At 36.3% G+C, this 17,056-nt stretch overlaps 1 protein-coding gene across 4 annotated transcripts in view; it reads left to right on the plus strand.

Moving 5' to 3' along the window:
- The window catches only part of CHN1 (chimerin 1), a 176,367-nt gene that overhangs the window by 47,612 nt on the left and 111,699 nt on the right, over positions 1-17,056 (plus strand). For all 4 annotated transcript variants that reach the window (XM_019922598.3, XM_073807549.1, XM_073807550.1 and 1 more), the window contains exon 3: positions 2,972-3,027. In XM_019922598.3, coding sequence (XP_019778157.1) covers positions 2,972-3,027 — 56 coding nt within the window. The remainder of the gene's footprint in view (positions 1-2,971; positions 3,028-17,056) is intronic.

Genomic DNA, 17,056 nt, shown 5'->3' on the forward strand with positions numbered 1-17,056 from the left:
TTAAGACAAGTACAGTTTTGTTGCTTTTCAATATGTATTGCTTGAATTAAACCAGGGGCCAAACATGTAATAAATGAGACAAGTGAGGCAGGTGGGGACTGTGAGAAAGCAGAGAGAGGATGCCCTGTACGTAGGGAGTAGCTCATAGTTAGCTCCCCTTTACTGTGGGTATCTAACACTCTGAGTCCAGTGCTGTCACATCTTCTAAGTTTTCAAGAGAAGCTGGAATTCTCTTTTGCTTTTGTTGTTAAATCTCTTAATTTTTAAATGTTAAAAACAAATTTGAATTTGGAAAACAGCAAACCAAACAACACATGTGAGCCAGTTTTGACCTCAAGATACCAACTTGTGATCTCTGAACTTGATTAACAATGTATTGTCTCTAGATACTGAGAATTTCATTAATAAGTGCATAAACATTGACACTTCTAAGGTGATTGAAAAATGTTGAGTACTTTAATTATATGTCTTCTCATCTTGAAGTTAGCTATTAATTTTTGGTGAATCATTTAATGATTGTGCAATTTAAATTTTCAGCTGAGTTCTGGTTTAAATGACAAAAAAACTATAAATTGAGAAGGGCCTGAATTAATTACTCTTTATTACAATGTATGATTTTTTAATGATCCTTTTGATGGGTATTCCCTGAATTCATGTTATATTCAGTTATACAATATCCAAAGGCCCTCCCTTTATATATATTTTTATTAAAAGTGAGTCTTAAAGATAGACTAACCATTGGTAGCCAATAAGGAGGCATTTGTCTAAAAATTACTCCTCTCCATGAAATAGAACTATACTCGTTGAAACTCTGATTAAAACAAAGGGTGAAATTCTCACGTGATGATATTTCACTCTTTTTTTCATACTGGCTTATCTTAATATTTGCTTGCTGAATAGGTATATGCATTATTGGTGATAACCAGATACTACAGTATTTGTGCTTTGAATCAAAATCAACATTTTACTTTCTGTAGTAACTTTTAATGTCCTTCTTGACCACCATTCAGTTTTCGTAATTCAGTTTCTATAGGTGACCCTACTTTCCAAAGCATTTGCTTGACAAAGGGAAACAATTGATCTTTTGAGAATTGCTGGTCAAAACAGAAATGTGAACTGGATTTTCACATCTTAGAGTTATAGTTACCAGCAGGGAGGAATGGACCTGAAGCATGGACCTTTTTGCATATCATGATTTGCTTCTCTTGGGAGGATGGAGATTTACAAATATCTCTGAGTGGTACACATGTGCTCTCCCTGTCAGGGCCAGACAAATTTAGTTTCAGTGCTTTCCTTCTTCCCTTCCCCATCTCAAAATTATTCCCTTCATATCATCTCTTTAATCCATACAAATATATTCACAGTAGTATTTTTGAAAAACTAACTCTCACAGTAAAATATGGGTATCTAAAACTATTTTAATATGTTACGTCTCGTAGGGATTTTTGCAACCAGGAGGATAAGGCAAAGGAATACATTTCTCTCAGTAGATTCCAAACATTATTAAATGAGAAGTGGTTTGTTTATTTTTTGATTCTTAAACAGTAAAGCTGTATCTTCTTAGCACCTTTTAAATTATAGCATTACCATGTTGTTATGTTTTGGTGATGAACTGTGGATGCATCCTGGTACCCAAATATCATTGTAAAGAATTTTATGTATTAGTATCAGTCACCTACATATAATAATAGCTAGTCTTTATTGAGTGTTTACCATGTGCCGGGGACTATTTTAAGTCTTTCACATATAGTATTTAATCCTTTCAGTAATCTATGAAGTAGAAACTATTTTTATCCCCATTTTCAAATGATGAAAGCCGAGGCTCAGTATGCATTGTTAGAGGCAGAGCCCCAGTGTTCAGACCCCAGGTGGTCTGGTTCAGGAATTCAGATTTGCAACTGTAGTACTCTGTTGCCTTTACATAGCAATACAGAACAGTGATGTGTGTCTGTGTATGTTCTCAGTATATTTAGTGTATGTATACACACATATACATATACATAGTCTAATTGTATATGTTTATATATGTCCCTATACTATATATGAATGAATATGATCAGAGGTGGAGTCTATATAATGACAGTTGAAATGTGAGCCATACATTGTCTGACAACCCCAGATGCTGGGTAGTTTGATGTTATATTGACCAAATGTCTATGTATTTAAATACAGTATTAAATTCAATTATATGTGATTATATGTGTAGAAATAGAAAACAGATTTTCTCCAAGAGATAAACTCAGACCTACGTAAACACAGTTTCTCTGATAACTACACGTTCTATTCATTTTTTCTTTATTTTAAGCCAAGAAGCCTGAAGTGAGTCTTAGAAGGACATGGTATTGGTATAATTTTCACCAATCCATTTTCAGATACCCTAAAAATTATCCTCTGGCAAGCTATTTAAGTGTCTGAATTCTCTCTTTTGCTGCATTTACCCTAGTTGAATAAGTGGTGGTAACTTTGGCTCAGAAATTTTGTTTCTAGGGGAGATTATCTTTGAAGATAGATGTTCACAATATAAATAGGGGAGAAAAACAGTGTATGTGTTACATCTAGCCTATAAATCCTAATTTTAGTTTCAAGTTTGACACTTAATAATGTACTTTTAACTAGTTAATGTACTTTTAACTAGTATTTGTTTATAGCAGAGGCATGCTTTATGTAATATATCCACAAAAATTGGGGAAACTAAATGACCAGATTATGGAGAACAGAGCCAAATATCCAATACTGATTTGTTATAACACTTCTGTGGATTATGATTTTCTTATTTGTGTTTGCTCCTGGGCTTTCACTAAATTTAGTTTGGTTTACTTTCTTTGCTTCATAGCAAAATTTAATTTAATAACAAATAGGACTGTACCACAGTTTTCTTATGAACATAAAAAAGCAGGCAGGTTTTGATTCCTAATATATTCAGATGCTCTACATAAGGGAAACTGACATGTTTTATTTTCTAACTTCCCAGTATATCAACTGCAACAAGAAGCCCCTCATCCTCGGAGAATTACCTGTACTAATGAGGTGGGTGTAATGAAACCATTACAACGAAATGTCTCTCAATCATTTGTTTCCCAAACTTTGACCTTCCTCAGTGACATGGTTATTTGTGGGATTAACTTTTGATGCTACTTAGCATCATAAAATTGTAACTTGAATGCATTTTTCTTAACATTCTTCTCACTTGAAATAACTACCACTTTTTAATGGACTGTTTGGAACACAGGATAGAATAAGACAGTATAGTTTTAAGTGACGTTAGTATTCTTTTCAGTGAATTTTTACATTCTTCCATTTTTTAGTGTTTTATTCTTTACTTTTTAAAACAGAGTTTGAAGGCATCATTGTAGCATTATTGAAGTAATTTTTCCATTAAAAAAAGATCTAAATCATGATTTTAAAAAGCAAAAGTCAAAAGCAAAATCATGGACAGTTCACCAAAAGAGATATGACATATATGACATGACAGTATATGAAAGGATGTTCAACTTCATTAATAATAGAAATGCAAATTAAAATACACAGTGAAAATTTTCACTTTTCAGATTGGCAGAAGTTCAAAAACATAGAATATACCCCTTAGCTGGTAAACCTGTGAGGAAATAGGCACGCATATATTGCTGATGGGAATGTGAAATGCTACAACTTTATGAGAATTTTGTAATATCTAACATCTGCATTTACCCTTTGACCTACCAGTCCAAATTCTAGAGATTTACTCTGATGAATTGCCTGTACAAATATGGAATAGCATGCGCTCAAAGTTTTTCATTGTAGGATTATTTGTAATAGCAGAATATTGGAAAAAATCTAAATGCTCATAGGCGACTGATTGAATAAATTATAATACTAAAAAGAAGAAGGAAGATTTCTACGAGCTGATATGGAATGATTTCCATATGCAAAATGTATATATAGTAATTATGGTCCCTTTTTAGTAATAAAGAAGGGAAAATAAGAGAAAAAGCTTATTTTTGCAAAAGAGAAACAGGAGAGTTAACCCAGATACGAGTGAAATAGTTTTCCATAAGGAGTGGGTGAGGATCAATGTAGAGGGGATAAGGATGGAAATGAGATTCCTCTGAGGGTGTGTTTTTATATAGTTTTGACTTTTGAACTATGCAAGTGTTTCACATATTCAGATAACCAAATTAAATAAAAATGATTTTTAAAACCCTAAAATTGAATACAAATAGAAACAAATGAACCTAACAAATTCATAACATAATCACTCAAAATTAATTTAAGTAGTTTTTAAACATATTATTTTGGCTATACAAATACAGAGGGAAATATTCTAAGATCCATAACCTACAAAAAGATCTTTTAACTATAGTTATTAGATTTGTTGTTTTTAGTGGTACTTGTTTAGAAATTCTGCAGTTATTTTGTTATAGGACAGAGCAAATAAGTAATTATATTGGATTTTAGGGAACCAAGGTTTTTAGGAGATATTAATATGGAATAGGGGAAATTGAGAGGCACACTGGTATTGAATTTGAATTGGAGGTATTAATAAATACCTATGACATCATAGATTTTTAAAAATGTATTTTCCATCTCAGTTTATGGGAAGGACTTAGAAGCAGTGATGCCCCAGTAAGAACGAATAAACCCAGTGTCCAAATTTTAGTTTCCAAATACTGTTTGCTACTAAAAGGAGCCAGTGCTCCTTAGAGAAATTCCTGATTGTAGAATATGGAGCAGAGAGGTCCAGGAACATCTTATGTCAGAAAGCAAGAAGGGCTCAAAAATGGATGAGGATGTGTCAAAAACACATAGGAGCCCACTTGAAGAGTTCCCAAAAGCAAAATTTGGGACCATTTGACATCAAAAAGAATAATGATAGTAATGAATTACAACACATTGAATGAAAAAAGAATGTGTAAGTCTATAATGATACTTACAAAAAAAACCTATCCCAATACAAAGAGGGAAAAGAAAGGGGAGAAAGTTGTTCTTTCCAGCACTAGTGCCTAAAAATGTAGAAAGAATGATAATGATTTGCACTGATAATTGAGTCAGGCAAGGATCACCACTAGACGTTAAAACATTGAATAAAAGGTTGTAGGTAAACAGAATAATCACATGGTCTTGATTATTTATGAACTGCAAAGAGAAAAATATTTTCATCTTTATAGTGGAGAAGTCTAACAGTCACACCTTTAGTCAGGTGATCAAATTTAGCATTACCTGCAATGGGACAGACTGACACGTGTCTCCTAAATGATGCAATGAAACATACACAACATCATTTATGTAGTATTTCTGCCTAAAATGTTTAACTTAAATCTGTTTATGAAGTATAAGTCAGACCAATCCAGAATGTGTACATTCTGTAAGACAACTGTTCTGGGCTTTTAAATAATTTCATTTTCATAAAAGAAATAACAGTTGTGGGACGATTCTAAAGTAAAGGAGACTAAAGAGGCATGCCAACCAAATGCAATGCATGCACCTTGATAGAGTCCTGGTTTTATACATATATATATGTTTTGTTTTTTTTTAAAGCTACACATTCTGGGTACAGTTGGAGAAATTTGAATGTGGACTATATATTAGGTAATATAAAGTCGTGGTAACTTTCTTATGATACACTGTTGAAAAGAATTGCATCTTCATTGTTTAAAAAAATGTTGAAATGGATTTTGTTATTGTGACATCTGGTTTAAAAAAACATTAAATAACTCTGAAAGCACATAGTTAGTCACAAAGGAATGAATTTACAAAATTAGGCAGGGATTTCATGAGATTACCTTTTATTTATTTATTTTTGGCTGCATTGGGTCTTCGTTGCTGCGTACAGGCTTTCTCTAGTTGCAGTGAGAGAGAGGCTACTCTTCATTGCGGTGTGTGGACTTCTCATTGTGGTGGCTTCTCTTGTTGCGAAGCACGGGCTCTAGGCACGCAGGCTTCAGTAGTTTCAGCACGAGGGCTCAGTAGTTGTGGCATGCGGGCTCAGTAGTTGTGGCGCATGGGCTTAGTTGCTCCGAGGCATGTGGGATCATCCCGGACCAGTGCTCAAACCCATGTCCCCTGCATTGGCAGGCAGATTCTTAACCACTGCGCCACCAGGGAAGTCCCGAGATTACCTTTTTTTTTTTCCCCCCCCTGCACCTACCTCCTTAACCACGCCTTCTCAATCCTGGAAGGGCATCAGAATCACCTCTAGATCCTTTAAAAACATACATATGTTCAGGCCCCTTCTCAGACCTTTTGAAGTATGATCTTTGGTAACGGAGCTCAGAAATCTGTATGTATAGGAAGCCCACAAATGATTCTGACCTACAGAGATGTTAAGTCAGCACACTTTTCTTTAAAATCTTTGAAAAAAGAGGATACTTCATGCATGCCCTGGTATGGAGTAATCTCCTGGAGGGAGACCTGGAGTACTCAGCCCTCCCACAGAGGAGTCATCACCAGCTAGGTACTGAGGCAGCACAGAGACCAGACTCCGTTTGGCCCTTTACTCATCTTTGAAGATTCAACTGTGTTGCCCACTGCTGCTGAGACTGGTATATGTTTAGCACTGCAAGTCTTTAGTTATGATATTGCAAAAAATAACATCTTGAAGATGTTTTGACAAATAAATTTGACTTTTGAGTTATTCCTGAGAGAGTTAAAAAGAAAGTTCCAAGGAGTTTCTGAGGAGAGATTGTTCAACTAAGCTTCTACATTGCTGATTTTGCTTTAGGTAGTTACTTGTCCTACTACTTTATCTGCTTATTAGCAAATTGAAGTTTTTCTTCTTCACTTATCCTTGTCTGCTATGCTTGTCATTTTCCACCCGTACAGGTTCTGATGACTTCACTTTACTCATCCTCTCAAATATTCATCTTTGAACTAAGATGAGCTCTTTATTCATGGGCATAAAGAGAGACGATTAGTAGAAATGGACTCGTGTTTTTCTGTTACATTTCTTTTTTGTTTGTTGTTTGTTTTTGCGGTACGGGGGCCTCTCACTGTTGTGGCCTCTCCCGTTGCGGAGCACAGCCTCCGGACGCGCAGGCTCAGCGGCCATGGCTCACGGGCCCAGCCGCTTCGCGGCATGTGGGATCCTCCCGGACCGGGACACGAACCTGTGTCCCCTGCATCGGCAGGCGGACTCTCAACCACTGTGCCACCAGGGAAATCCTCCATTACATTTCTTAATCATGTCTTAGTTCACTATGATGATCCACCATTTTCTCTGTTTCAGAGAACTGTCAAAATTGTCAACTATCATGTATTGAGGGCTATGATTTGTATAGGACAAGTTTAGAAGCTTGAATACCAATAGTTTGTCTAAGGTCCTGTTTCAGTAGAATCATAGGATGTTTTAAGAGACCATCCAGTCCAACATCTATACCGTATCTCTGAGATAGCTTTGTGCCTTCCAGGGGAATTAATGACTTCGTTGTAGCCATTCTGTCTTCAAAGAGCTCTAGCTGAAAGAAGGTTTGTTCTTCAGCTGTATTAAATGCTCTCTCTCTGAACCTTCTAGTTTCAATTCTAGTTTTGTCCTTGGACTTTTGCAGAATCAGTCAAATCCTTCCCCACATAACAACCTTAGGAAACTTTAACTTCAACCTTCAGAAACTTGACGCTACACCTAAATTTCTCTTCTCAAGCTACAAAATGAGTTACTCATAAGCATTGTTTTCCAGAATAGACATACCAATCACAACCACATACGTTATTGAGAGAGTTGGCAAAGACCTGAATCATAATCACTTGTCTGAAACTGGGTCTTTTCCTGTTTCCTTTCCCCTCTTCTAGTGCCAGTTCATTTAATTCTGTTCTGTTCCTGGCCTCTTAGATAAACTTAACTTTACATTTTATTTTATTTGATAAGAATACTGGTGAAAGACAGCAGAATCTTCTAAGAGAGTTATTTAAAATAACTAGAAAATAATATTTCTGAAGGACGCTTTAAGGTCCAAAAGCCACCTTTAGTAAATGAGTGCACAAAGGCATCCTGCCAAGCATTTAGGGAGATCCATAACTGTTGCAGTGCTTTAAAGCAATTCTGTGATTAGTATTACAGAAAGATAATCTATCCTGAAACTACATCATTAAAATAATCTCTGCCTTATCTTGTTTCTGTATTAAAAGTTATCTGTGTTCACTTCAAGATGCTCTTAAATCAAAGATCTTTCTGAATCTAAAGGCTTTTGTAGGCAGTCTCGTCTCAGTAATTATAAAGTGTTTCATGTTACTAATTTTATTTTTAATTTATTTTTTTAAATTTTAAACATTTTATCAAGAAGGCACTTTTTTTTTTAAATACAGCAGGTCCTTATTAGTCATCAGTTTCATACACATCAGTGTATACATGTTAATCCCAATCTCCCAATTCATCCCACCCCCGCCCCCCTGCCGCTTTCCCCCCTTGGTGTCCATATGTTTGTTCTCTACATCTGTGTCTCAATTTCTGCCCTGCCAACCGGTTCATCTGTACCATTTTTCTAGGTTCCGCATATATGCGTTAATATACGATATTTGTTTTTCGCTTTCTGACTTACTTCACTCTGTATGACAGTCTCTAGATCTATCCATGTCTTAACAAATGACCCAATTTCGTTCCTTTTTATGGCTGAGTAATATTCCATTGTATATATGTACCACATCTTCTTTATCCATTCATCTGTCGATGGGCATTTAGGTTGCTTCCATGTCCTGGCTGTTGTAAATAGTTCTGCAATGACCATTGGGGTGCATGTGTCTTTTTGAATTATGGTTTTCTCTGGGTATATGCCCAGTAGTGGGATTGCTGGATCATATGGTAATTCTATTTTTAGTTTTTTTAAGGAAACTCCATACTGTTCTCCATAGTGGCTGTATCAAATTACATTCCCACCAACAGTGCAAGAGGGTTCCCTTTTCTCCATACCCTCTCTAGCATTTGTTGTTTGTAGATTTTCTGATGATGCCCATTCTAACTGGTGTGAGGTGATACCTTATTGTAGTTTTGATTTGCATTTCTCTAATAATTAGTGATGTTGAGCAGCTTTTCATATGCTTCTTGGCCATCTGTATGTCTTTAGAGAAATGTCTATTTAGGTCTTCTGCCCATTTTTGGATTGAGTTGTTTGTTTTTTTTTTAATATTGAGCTACATAAGCTGTTTATGTATTTTGGAGATTAATCTTCTGTCCATTGATTGCTTTGCAAGTATTTTCTCCCATTCTGAGGGTTGTCGTTTCGTCTTGTTTATGGTTTCCTTTGCTGTGCAAAAGCTTTGAAGTTTCATTAGGTCCCATTTGTTTATTTTTGTTTTTATTTCCATTACTCTAGGAGGTGGATCAAAACAGATCTTGCTGTGATTTATGTCAAAGAGTGTTCTTCCTATGGTTTCCTCTAAGAGTTTTATAGTATCTGGTCTTACATTTAGGTCTCGATCCATGTTGAGTTTATTTTAGTGTATGTTGTTAGGGAGTGTTCTAATTTCATTCTTTTACATGTAGCTGTCCAGTTTTCCAAGCACCACTTATTGAAGAGACTGTCTTTTCTCCATTGTATGTCCTTGCCTCCTTTGTCATAGATTAGGTGACCATAGGTGTGTGGGTTTATCTCTGAGCTTTCTATCTTGTTCCATTGATGTATGTTTCTGTTTTTGTGCCAGTACCATACTATCTTGATTACTGTAGCTTTGTAGTATAGTCTGAAGTCAGGGAGTCTGATTCCTCCAGCCCTGTCTTTTTTCCCTCAAGACTGCTTTGGCTATTCGGGGTCTTTAGTGTCTCCGTACAAATTTTAAGATTTTTTGTTCTAGTTCTGTAAAAAATGCCATTGGTAATTTGGTAGGGATTGCATTGAATCTGTAGATTGTTTTGCGTAGTGTAGTCAGTTTCACAATATTGATTCTTCCAATCCAAGAACATGGTATATCTCTCCATCTGTTGGTATCATCTTTGATTTCTTTCATCAGTGTCTTATAGTTTTCTGCATAAAGATCTTTTGTCTTCCTAGGTAGGTTTATTCCTAGGTATTTTATTCTTTTTGTTGCAATGGTAAATGGGAGTGTTTCCTTAATTTCTCTTTCAGATTTTTCATCACTAGTGTATAGGAATGCAAGAGACTTCTGTGCATTAATTTTGTATCCTGCAACTTTACCAAATTCATTGATTAGCTCTAGGAGTTTTCTGGTGGCATCTTTAAGATTCTCTAGGTGTAGTATCGTGTCATCTTCAAACAGTGACAGTTTTACTTTTTCTTTTCCAATTTTTATTCCTTTTATTTCTTTTTCTTCTCTGACTGCCGTGGCTATGACTTCCAAAACTATGTTGAATAATAGTGGTGAGAGTGTCCACATTAGTGGACAGAGTTTTTCACCATTGAGAATGATGTTTGCTGTGGGTTCGCCGTATATGGCCTTTATTATGTTGAGGTAGGTTCCCTCTATGCCCACTTTCTGGAGAGTTTTTATCATAAATGGGTGTTGAATTTTGTCAAAAGCTTTTTCTGCATCTATTGAGATGATCATATGGTTTTTATTCTTCAATTTGTAAATATCGTGTATCACATTGATTGACTTTGCGTATATTGAAGAATCCTTGCATCCCTGGGATAAATCCCACTTGATCATGGTGTATGATCCTTTTAATGTATTGTTGGATTCTGTTTGCTAGTATTTTGTTGAGGATTTTTGCATCTATATTCATGAATGATATTGGTCTGTAATTTTCTTTTTTGGTAGTGTCTTTGTCTGGTTTTGGTATCAGGGTGATGGTGGCCTCCTAGAATCAGTTTGTGAGTGTTCCTTCCTCTGCAATTTTTTGGAAGAGTTTGAGAAGGATGGGTGTTAGCTCTTCTCTAAATGTTTGATAGAATTCATCTGTGAAGCCATCTGGTCCTGGACTTTTGTTTGTTGGAAGATTTTTAATCACAGTTTCAATTTCATTACTCGTGATTGGTCTGTTCATATTTTCTATTTCTTCCTGGTTCAGTCTTGGAAGCTTATGCCTTTCTAAGAATTTGTCCATTTCTTCCAGGTTGTCCATTTTATTGGCACAGAGTTGCTTGTAGTAGTCTCTTAAGATGCTTTATATTTCTGCGGTGTCTGTTGTAACTTCTCCTTTTTCATTTCTAATTTTATTGATTTGAGTCCTCTCCTGCTTTTTCTTGATGAGTCTGGCAAATGTTTTATCAATTTTGTTTATCTTCTCAAAGAACCAGCTTTTAGTTTTATTGATTTTTGCTATTGTTTTCTTTGTTTCTGTTTCATTTATTTCTGCTCTGATCTTTATGATTTCTTTCCTTCTGCTAACTTTGGGTTTTGTTTGTTTTTCTTTCTCTAGTTCCTTTAGGTGTAAGGTTAGATTGTTTATTTGAGATTTTTCTTCTTTCTTGAGGTAGGCTTGTATAGCTATAAACTTCCCTCTTAGAACTGCTGTTTTTTTTTTTTTTGCATCTTTATTGGAGTATAATTGCTTTACAATGGTGTGTTAGTTTCTGCTTTATAACAAAGTGAATCAGTTATACATATACATATGTTCCCATATCTCTTCCCTCTTGCGTGTCCCTCCCTCCCACCTTCCCTATCCCACCCTCCCTAACCCACCGTCCCTATCCCACCCTAGAACTGCTTTTGCTGCATCCCGTAGGCTTAGGATCGTCGTGTTTTCATTGTCATTTGTCTCTAGGTATTTTTTGGTTTCCTCTTTGGTTTCTTCAGTGATCTCTTGATTATTTAGTAACATATTGTTTAGCCTCCATGTGTTTGTTTTTTTTACATTTTTTTCCCTTTAATTCATTTCTAATCTCATAGCGTTGTGGTCAGAAAGGATGCTTGATGTGATTGCAATTTTCTTAAATTTACTGAGGCTTGATTTGTGACCCAAGATATGACATATCCTGGAGAATGTTCCATGTGCACTTGAGAAGAAAGTGTAATCTGCTGTTTTTGGATGTAATGTCCTGTAAATATCAATTAAATCTATCTGGTCTACTGTGTCGTTTAAAGCTTCTGTTTCCTTATTTATTTGCATTTTGGGTGATCTGTCCATTGGTGTAAGTGAGGTGTTAAAGTCCCCCACTATTATTGTTACTGTTGATTTCCTCTTTTATAGGTGTTAGCAGTTGCCTTATGTATTGAGGTGCTCCTATGTTGGGTGCATATATATTTATAATTGTTATATCTTCTTCTTGGACGGATCCCTTGATCATTATGCAGTGTCCTTCCTTGTCTCTTGTAACAGCCTTTATTTTTATTATTATTTTTTTGCAGTATGCGGGCCCCTCACTGTTGTGGCCTCTCCCGTTGCGGAGCACAGGCTCCGGACACGCAGGCTCAGCGGTCAGGGCTCACAGGCCCAGCCGCTCCGTGGCATGTGGGATCTTCCCGGACCAGGGCACGAACCTGTGTCCCCTGCATCGGCAGGCGGACTCTCAACCACTGCGCCACCAGGGAAGCCCTTACAGTCTTTATTTTAAAGTTTATTTTATCTGATATGAGTATTGCTACTCCAGCTTTCTTTCGATTTCCATTTGCATGGAATATCTTTTTCCATCCCCAGACTTTCAGTCTGTATGTGTCCCTAGGTCTGAAGTGGGTCTCTTGCAGACAGCATATATATGGGTCTTGTTTTTGTATCCATTCAGCAAGCCTGTGTCTTTTGGTTGGAGCATTTAATCCATTCACGTTTAAGGTAATTATTGATATGTATGTTCCTTTGACCATTTTCTTAATTGTTTTGGGTTTGTTTTTGTAGGTCCTTTTCTTCTCTTGTGTTTCCCAGTTAGAGAAGTTCCTTTAGCATTTATTGTAGAGCTGGTTTGGTGGTGCTGAATTCTCTTAGCTTTTGCTTGTCTGTAAAGCTTTTGATTTCTCCATCGAATCTAAATGAGATCCTTGCCAGGTAGAGTTATCTTGGTTGTAGGTTCTTCCCTTTCATCACTTTAAGTATATCATGCCAGTCCCTTCTGGCTTGTAGAGTTTCTGCTGAGAAATCAGCTGTTAACCTTATGGGAGTTCCCTTGTATGTTATTTGTCATTTTTCCCTTGCTCCTTTCAATAATTTTTCTTTGTCTTTAATTTTTGCCAATTTGATTACTATGTGTCTCAGCGTGTTTCTCCTTGGGTTTATCCTGTGCTTCCTGGACTTGGGTGGCTATTTCCTTTCCCATGTTAGGGAAGTTTTCGACTATAATCTCTTCAAATATTTTCTCGGGTCCTTTCTCTCTCTCTTCTTCTGGGACCCGTATAATGTGAATGTTGTTGCGTTTAATGTTGTCCCAGAGGTCTCTTAGGCTGTCTTCATTTCTTTTCATTCTTTTTTCTTTATTCTGTTCCACAGCAGTGAATTCCACCATTCTGTCTTCCAGGTCACTTATCAGTTCTTCTGCGTCAGTTATTCTGCTATTGATTCCTTCTAGTGTAGTTTTCATTTCAGTTATTGTAATGTTTATCTCTGTTTGTTTGTTCTTTAATTCTTCTAGGTCTTTGTTAAACATTTCCTGCATCTCCTTGATCTTTGCCTCCATTCTTTTTCCGAGGTCCTGGATCATCTTCACTATCATTATTCTGATTTTTTTTTCTGGAAGGTTGCCTATCTCCACCTCATTTAGTTGTTTTTCTGGGGTTTTATCTTGTTCCTTCATCTGGTACATAGCCCTCTGCCTTTTCATCTTGTCTGTCTTTCTGTGAATGTGGTTTTTGTTCCACAGGCTGCAGGATTGTAGTTCTTCTTGCTTCTGCCCTTTGGTGGATTAGGCTATCTAAGAGGCTTGTCACCTTTTATTTTTATTTAGGAATTTTTTGTTCTCCTCATTTCCCATTTTTTCTACCCATGATATGCTATCATAAAAGAAATGTTACCTACTAAATATAGAAAATTAGAGAAAGCAAAGCATATAATTCAGCACAAGTACTAATGTAAAATCATGTCTTACTTAGTCATATTGACTTCAACCAGTTTTAATCTGAAAAAAGTTCATTGACTGTTATTATGCACTTTAAAAACTTAGAAATAAGCATATTAATGTTTATATGCACATAGCATAGTTTTATTATTGCATATAACATTTAAATTCCCAGTTTGATCTATTTGCAGGTAAACTCGTTTGTGATCATTCATAATCATTATTTGTATGATTTCAATTGAATCAATTTCAAATTGGTTGTAAGGTGGTTATATTACTGACTAATCCTTTATTTTGATTATTAGTGTAATGCTGCACTGTCTGTGATTTTGAAAAGACTATTCCAAGTCAGTTCTTAAATAATGATATCTAAGACATCCAAATGCTGTAGTTGGGGAGGAGAAACTTCTCCACCCTCTTAAGTTTAGTGGCTGGGGCCTACAAATTAAACTTACAAAAGAGACATTAACAGGAGAAAAGATTTATTTCATGTGCATTTGGGTAAGGAGGGGCTCACAGCAGGTAAATAAAAGCCCCAAAGAGGCAGTTACACCCAGGGGCTTTTATGCCATTTTAATAAAGGGTGATAAAGTGTGCACAAGAGACAAAGGAAAAGGGAGTCTAGGCTTCTGAGGGAGGTGGTAAATTGTGGGAAGGTGATTAGGTAATGTATAGTAAATAAGGGTTGTTTAGTAAGGGTTATTATGCAGATTCAAGTCATCTTGGGTGTCTCTCAAGTCCTTCTGTTCTCCTCCTTCTGCTTTGGGAGAGGAGGACACCTTTACAAGGGGAAATTAAATCTATGCCCTACTTTTAGGCCGAAATGTGGAGGGCAGATTGCTCCTCCTGTGTTTGCTCTTTCTTAATTGCCTTCAGCTCAAAATAATCCTTATGCTAAAGAGGCATATCTTGGGGTGGCATATTCTGATCCCCTTCACTATCTAGATATGAGAAAAAAAGAATTATTTTAAATTGGAGTTTTATTTGACATTCCCGTTATAAAAATGCAGAAAAGATATAATTGGTGTGTGAATTTTATTTTGGACTTACTGCTTATTGTAACAGTACTGTATTAATCAACAATGTTTACTTAATTTCTTTTAATTCAAGATTCTTTTGCGTAAAGGAATATAATTATTCAGCAATATAAGGCCAAAATCAATTGTGTCATCAAGATGATTACTTAGGTAATCAATGGAAACATATTGTGGACCAATGCAGGAGTATCAAATAAATAATCAGTATTTGTCTTGGGTTGTAACACTATTACTGAACCAAACTTGGGTCCACTCACCCACATAGCAAAGCCACCTTATTGACACTGGGTTGTGGTAAAGAGAAGTACAACGTTTACTGCACGGCCAAGCAAATAGAACGGGCACCTCATGGTCAAAAGAACTGAACTCGCTGATGGCTTTCAGGGAAAGGATTTTAAAGGCAGCATTTTGGGTGAGTGCTGCAGGGTGCATGGCTTTCTTTTGATTGGCTGGTGGTGAGGTCATGGGGCGGTGTTTCAAGAATTTTAATCATCAACCCTCTGATTCCAGTCAGTCTAGGGTCTGCATGCTTGTGGTCAGCACATAGTCACCATCCTCCATCTGTGTATGGGTCTTAGTTCCTGTAGAACAACTCAAAAATATATGTCAGATTGTTGTGTATATCCTTTGAGGAGGAACTAGGACTCTATTGCTGAACTATGTTTGTTGACTGCTTTTCCTCTGCATTTCTTCACATCCCTAATTAGTAACTGTTTGAGTCTGTTCCTTGGAACTCAGGAAAGGGCCTGGGAGACTGAAGCCTTTTTCTACAAACAAGAAATGGGGGTTATGGAGAAGCTTTTGTACCTGGGAGGGCCCTGCTCAGTTTCAACACCATTGGGCTGCCACACACCACTTGGGGCCACCACCAGCCCCTCAGCCTTCACTGCTTGTCCAGGATTTTCATCAATGAGTAGAGTGTATTCAAGAACTTTCCTCTTTTTACCTCAGTCACATAGGCCTGATAAAGTATTTTACCTTCAACCACCTGCAAAGATCTCGTGATTTGACGGAAAGGCCATGATCTCGTCTTCTCAAAATGTTGGGGGCCCCCATCCTAATGTGTCTGAGACTCCACTGTTAGGTTGTATGGAAGTTAATCTTGATTTCTGTTTTTTTAAAGGTGACGTTCTTTATTAAAAAAATTTTTTTACAGACACTACTAAAGTCCCTTTTTTACTATTCCCTTGGGTCCCTCAGTTCAGTTACCTCCCAGCTTCCTATAGGTACCATTTGAATTTGGTATATATTTTTCCAGATATCTCTCTATGCTATAAATATATATTATTGCATGTGCATGTGCTTTTCCTAAGTGGTGTCGTACTGTATTACTTATTTTATAGCTTATAACTATACTATTCAATAGTTTGTCTTGGTGACCTCTTCATGTTAGTTCCTGTAGTTCTACATCATTCCTTAAAACCATGCATGTTATTTATACTATAAAGCAGTTTAGTTATTCCCCTATTGGTATATATTTACTTCCATTTTTAAAATGACTGTGAACAGTGCTTCAGTGAACATTCTCATATATGTTTACATGTGTACATGTGCGAGTGTTCCTGTACAGTAAATACTGAGGGTTTGCACATTTTTAGTTTGAATAGACACTGCAAAATTGTTCTTCTGGATAACATTTCACCATATAATACTGTAGAACCGTAAATTAATTATTTAAGACCTAAACATTGAATTTTTTTCTCAAAAGCAAAAGTTTGCTTTCAAACAAAAGTAGATGCATGACCCTACTCTAATAAGCTCTGGACCTAAAAATAGAATAGCCATCCTCTGTAGCTATAGGGACCAACTGGTATATTTTTAGTACACTGAGTTTTATGAGCAGAGAAATTATGCAATAAGACCAAATCAGGTGGAATTTACTTTGAGAATATAAATAACCTGACTACAACCTCAGCAGACAACAGAAGATTCCTGAAGGGTAAAGTATTATTTAAATATAACGTTCAGGAAGAGGTAAAGTCGTGTCTCTCCTACAGAAATGAAGATGAACATGTGTTAAAACTGTATTTTCTCACCACAACAAGAGAGAAGCCCGTGAGCTGCAACGAAGACTCAACGCAGCCGCCCCCGCCATAAAAATGTATTTTCTCATGTGATATGAGGGAACCAGGCAGATGTTAATAATCAGTTCAAAGGGAAAAGTCAAAATAGCGT

Source organism: Tursiops truncatus, chromosome 7 (assembly GCF_011762595.2).
Source record: "Tursiops truncatus isolate mTurTru1 chromosome 7, mTurTru1.mat.Y, whole genome shotgun sequence".
Classification (NCBI taxonomy): Eukaryota; Metazoa; Chordata; class Mammalia; order Artiodactyla; family Delphinidae; genus Tursiops; species Tursiops truncatus.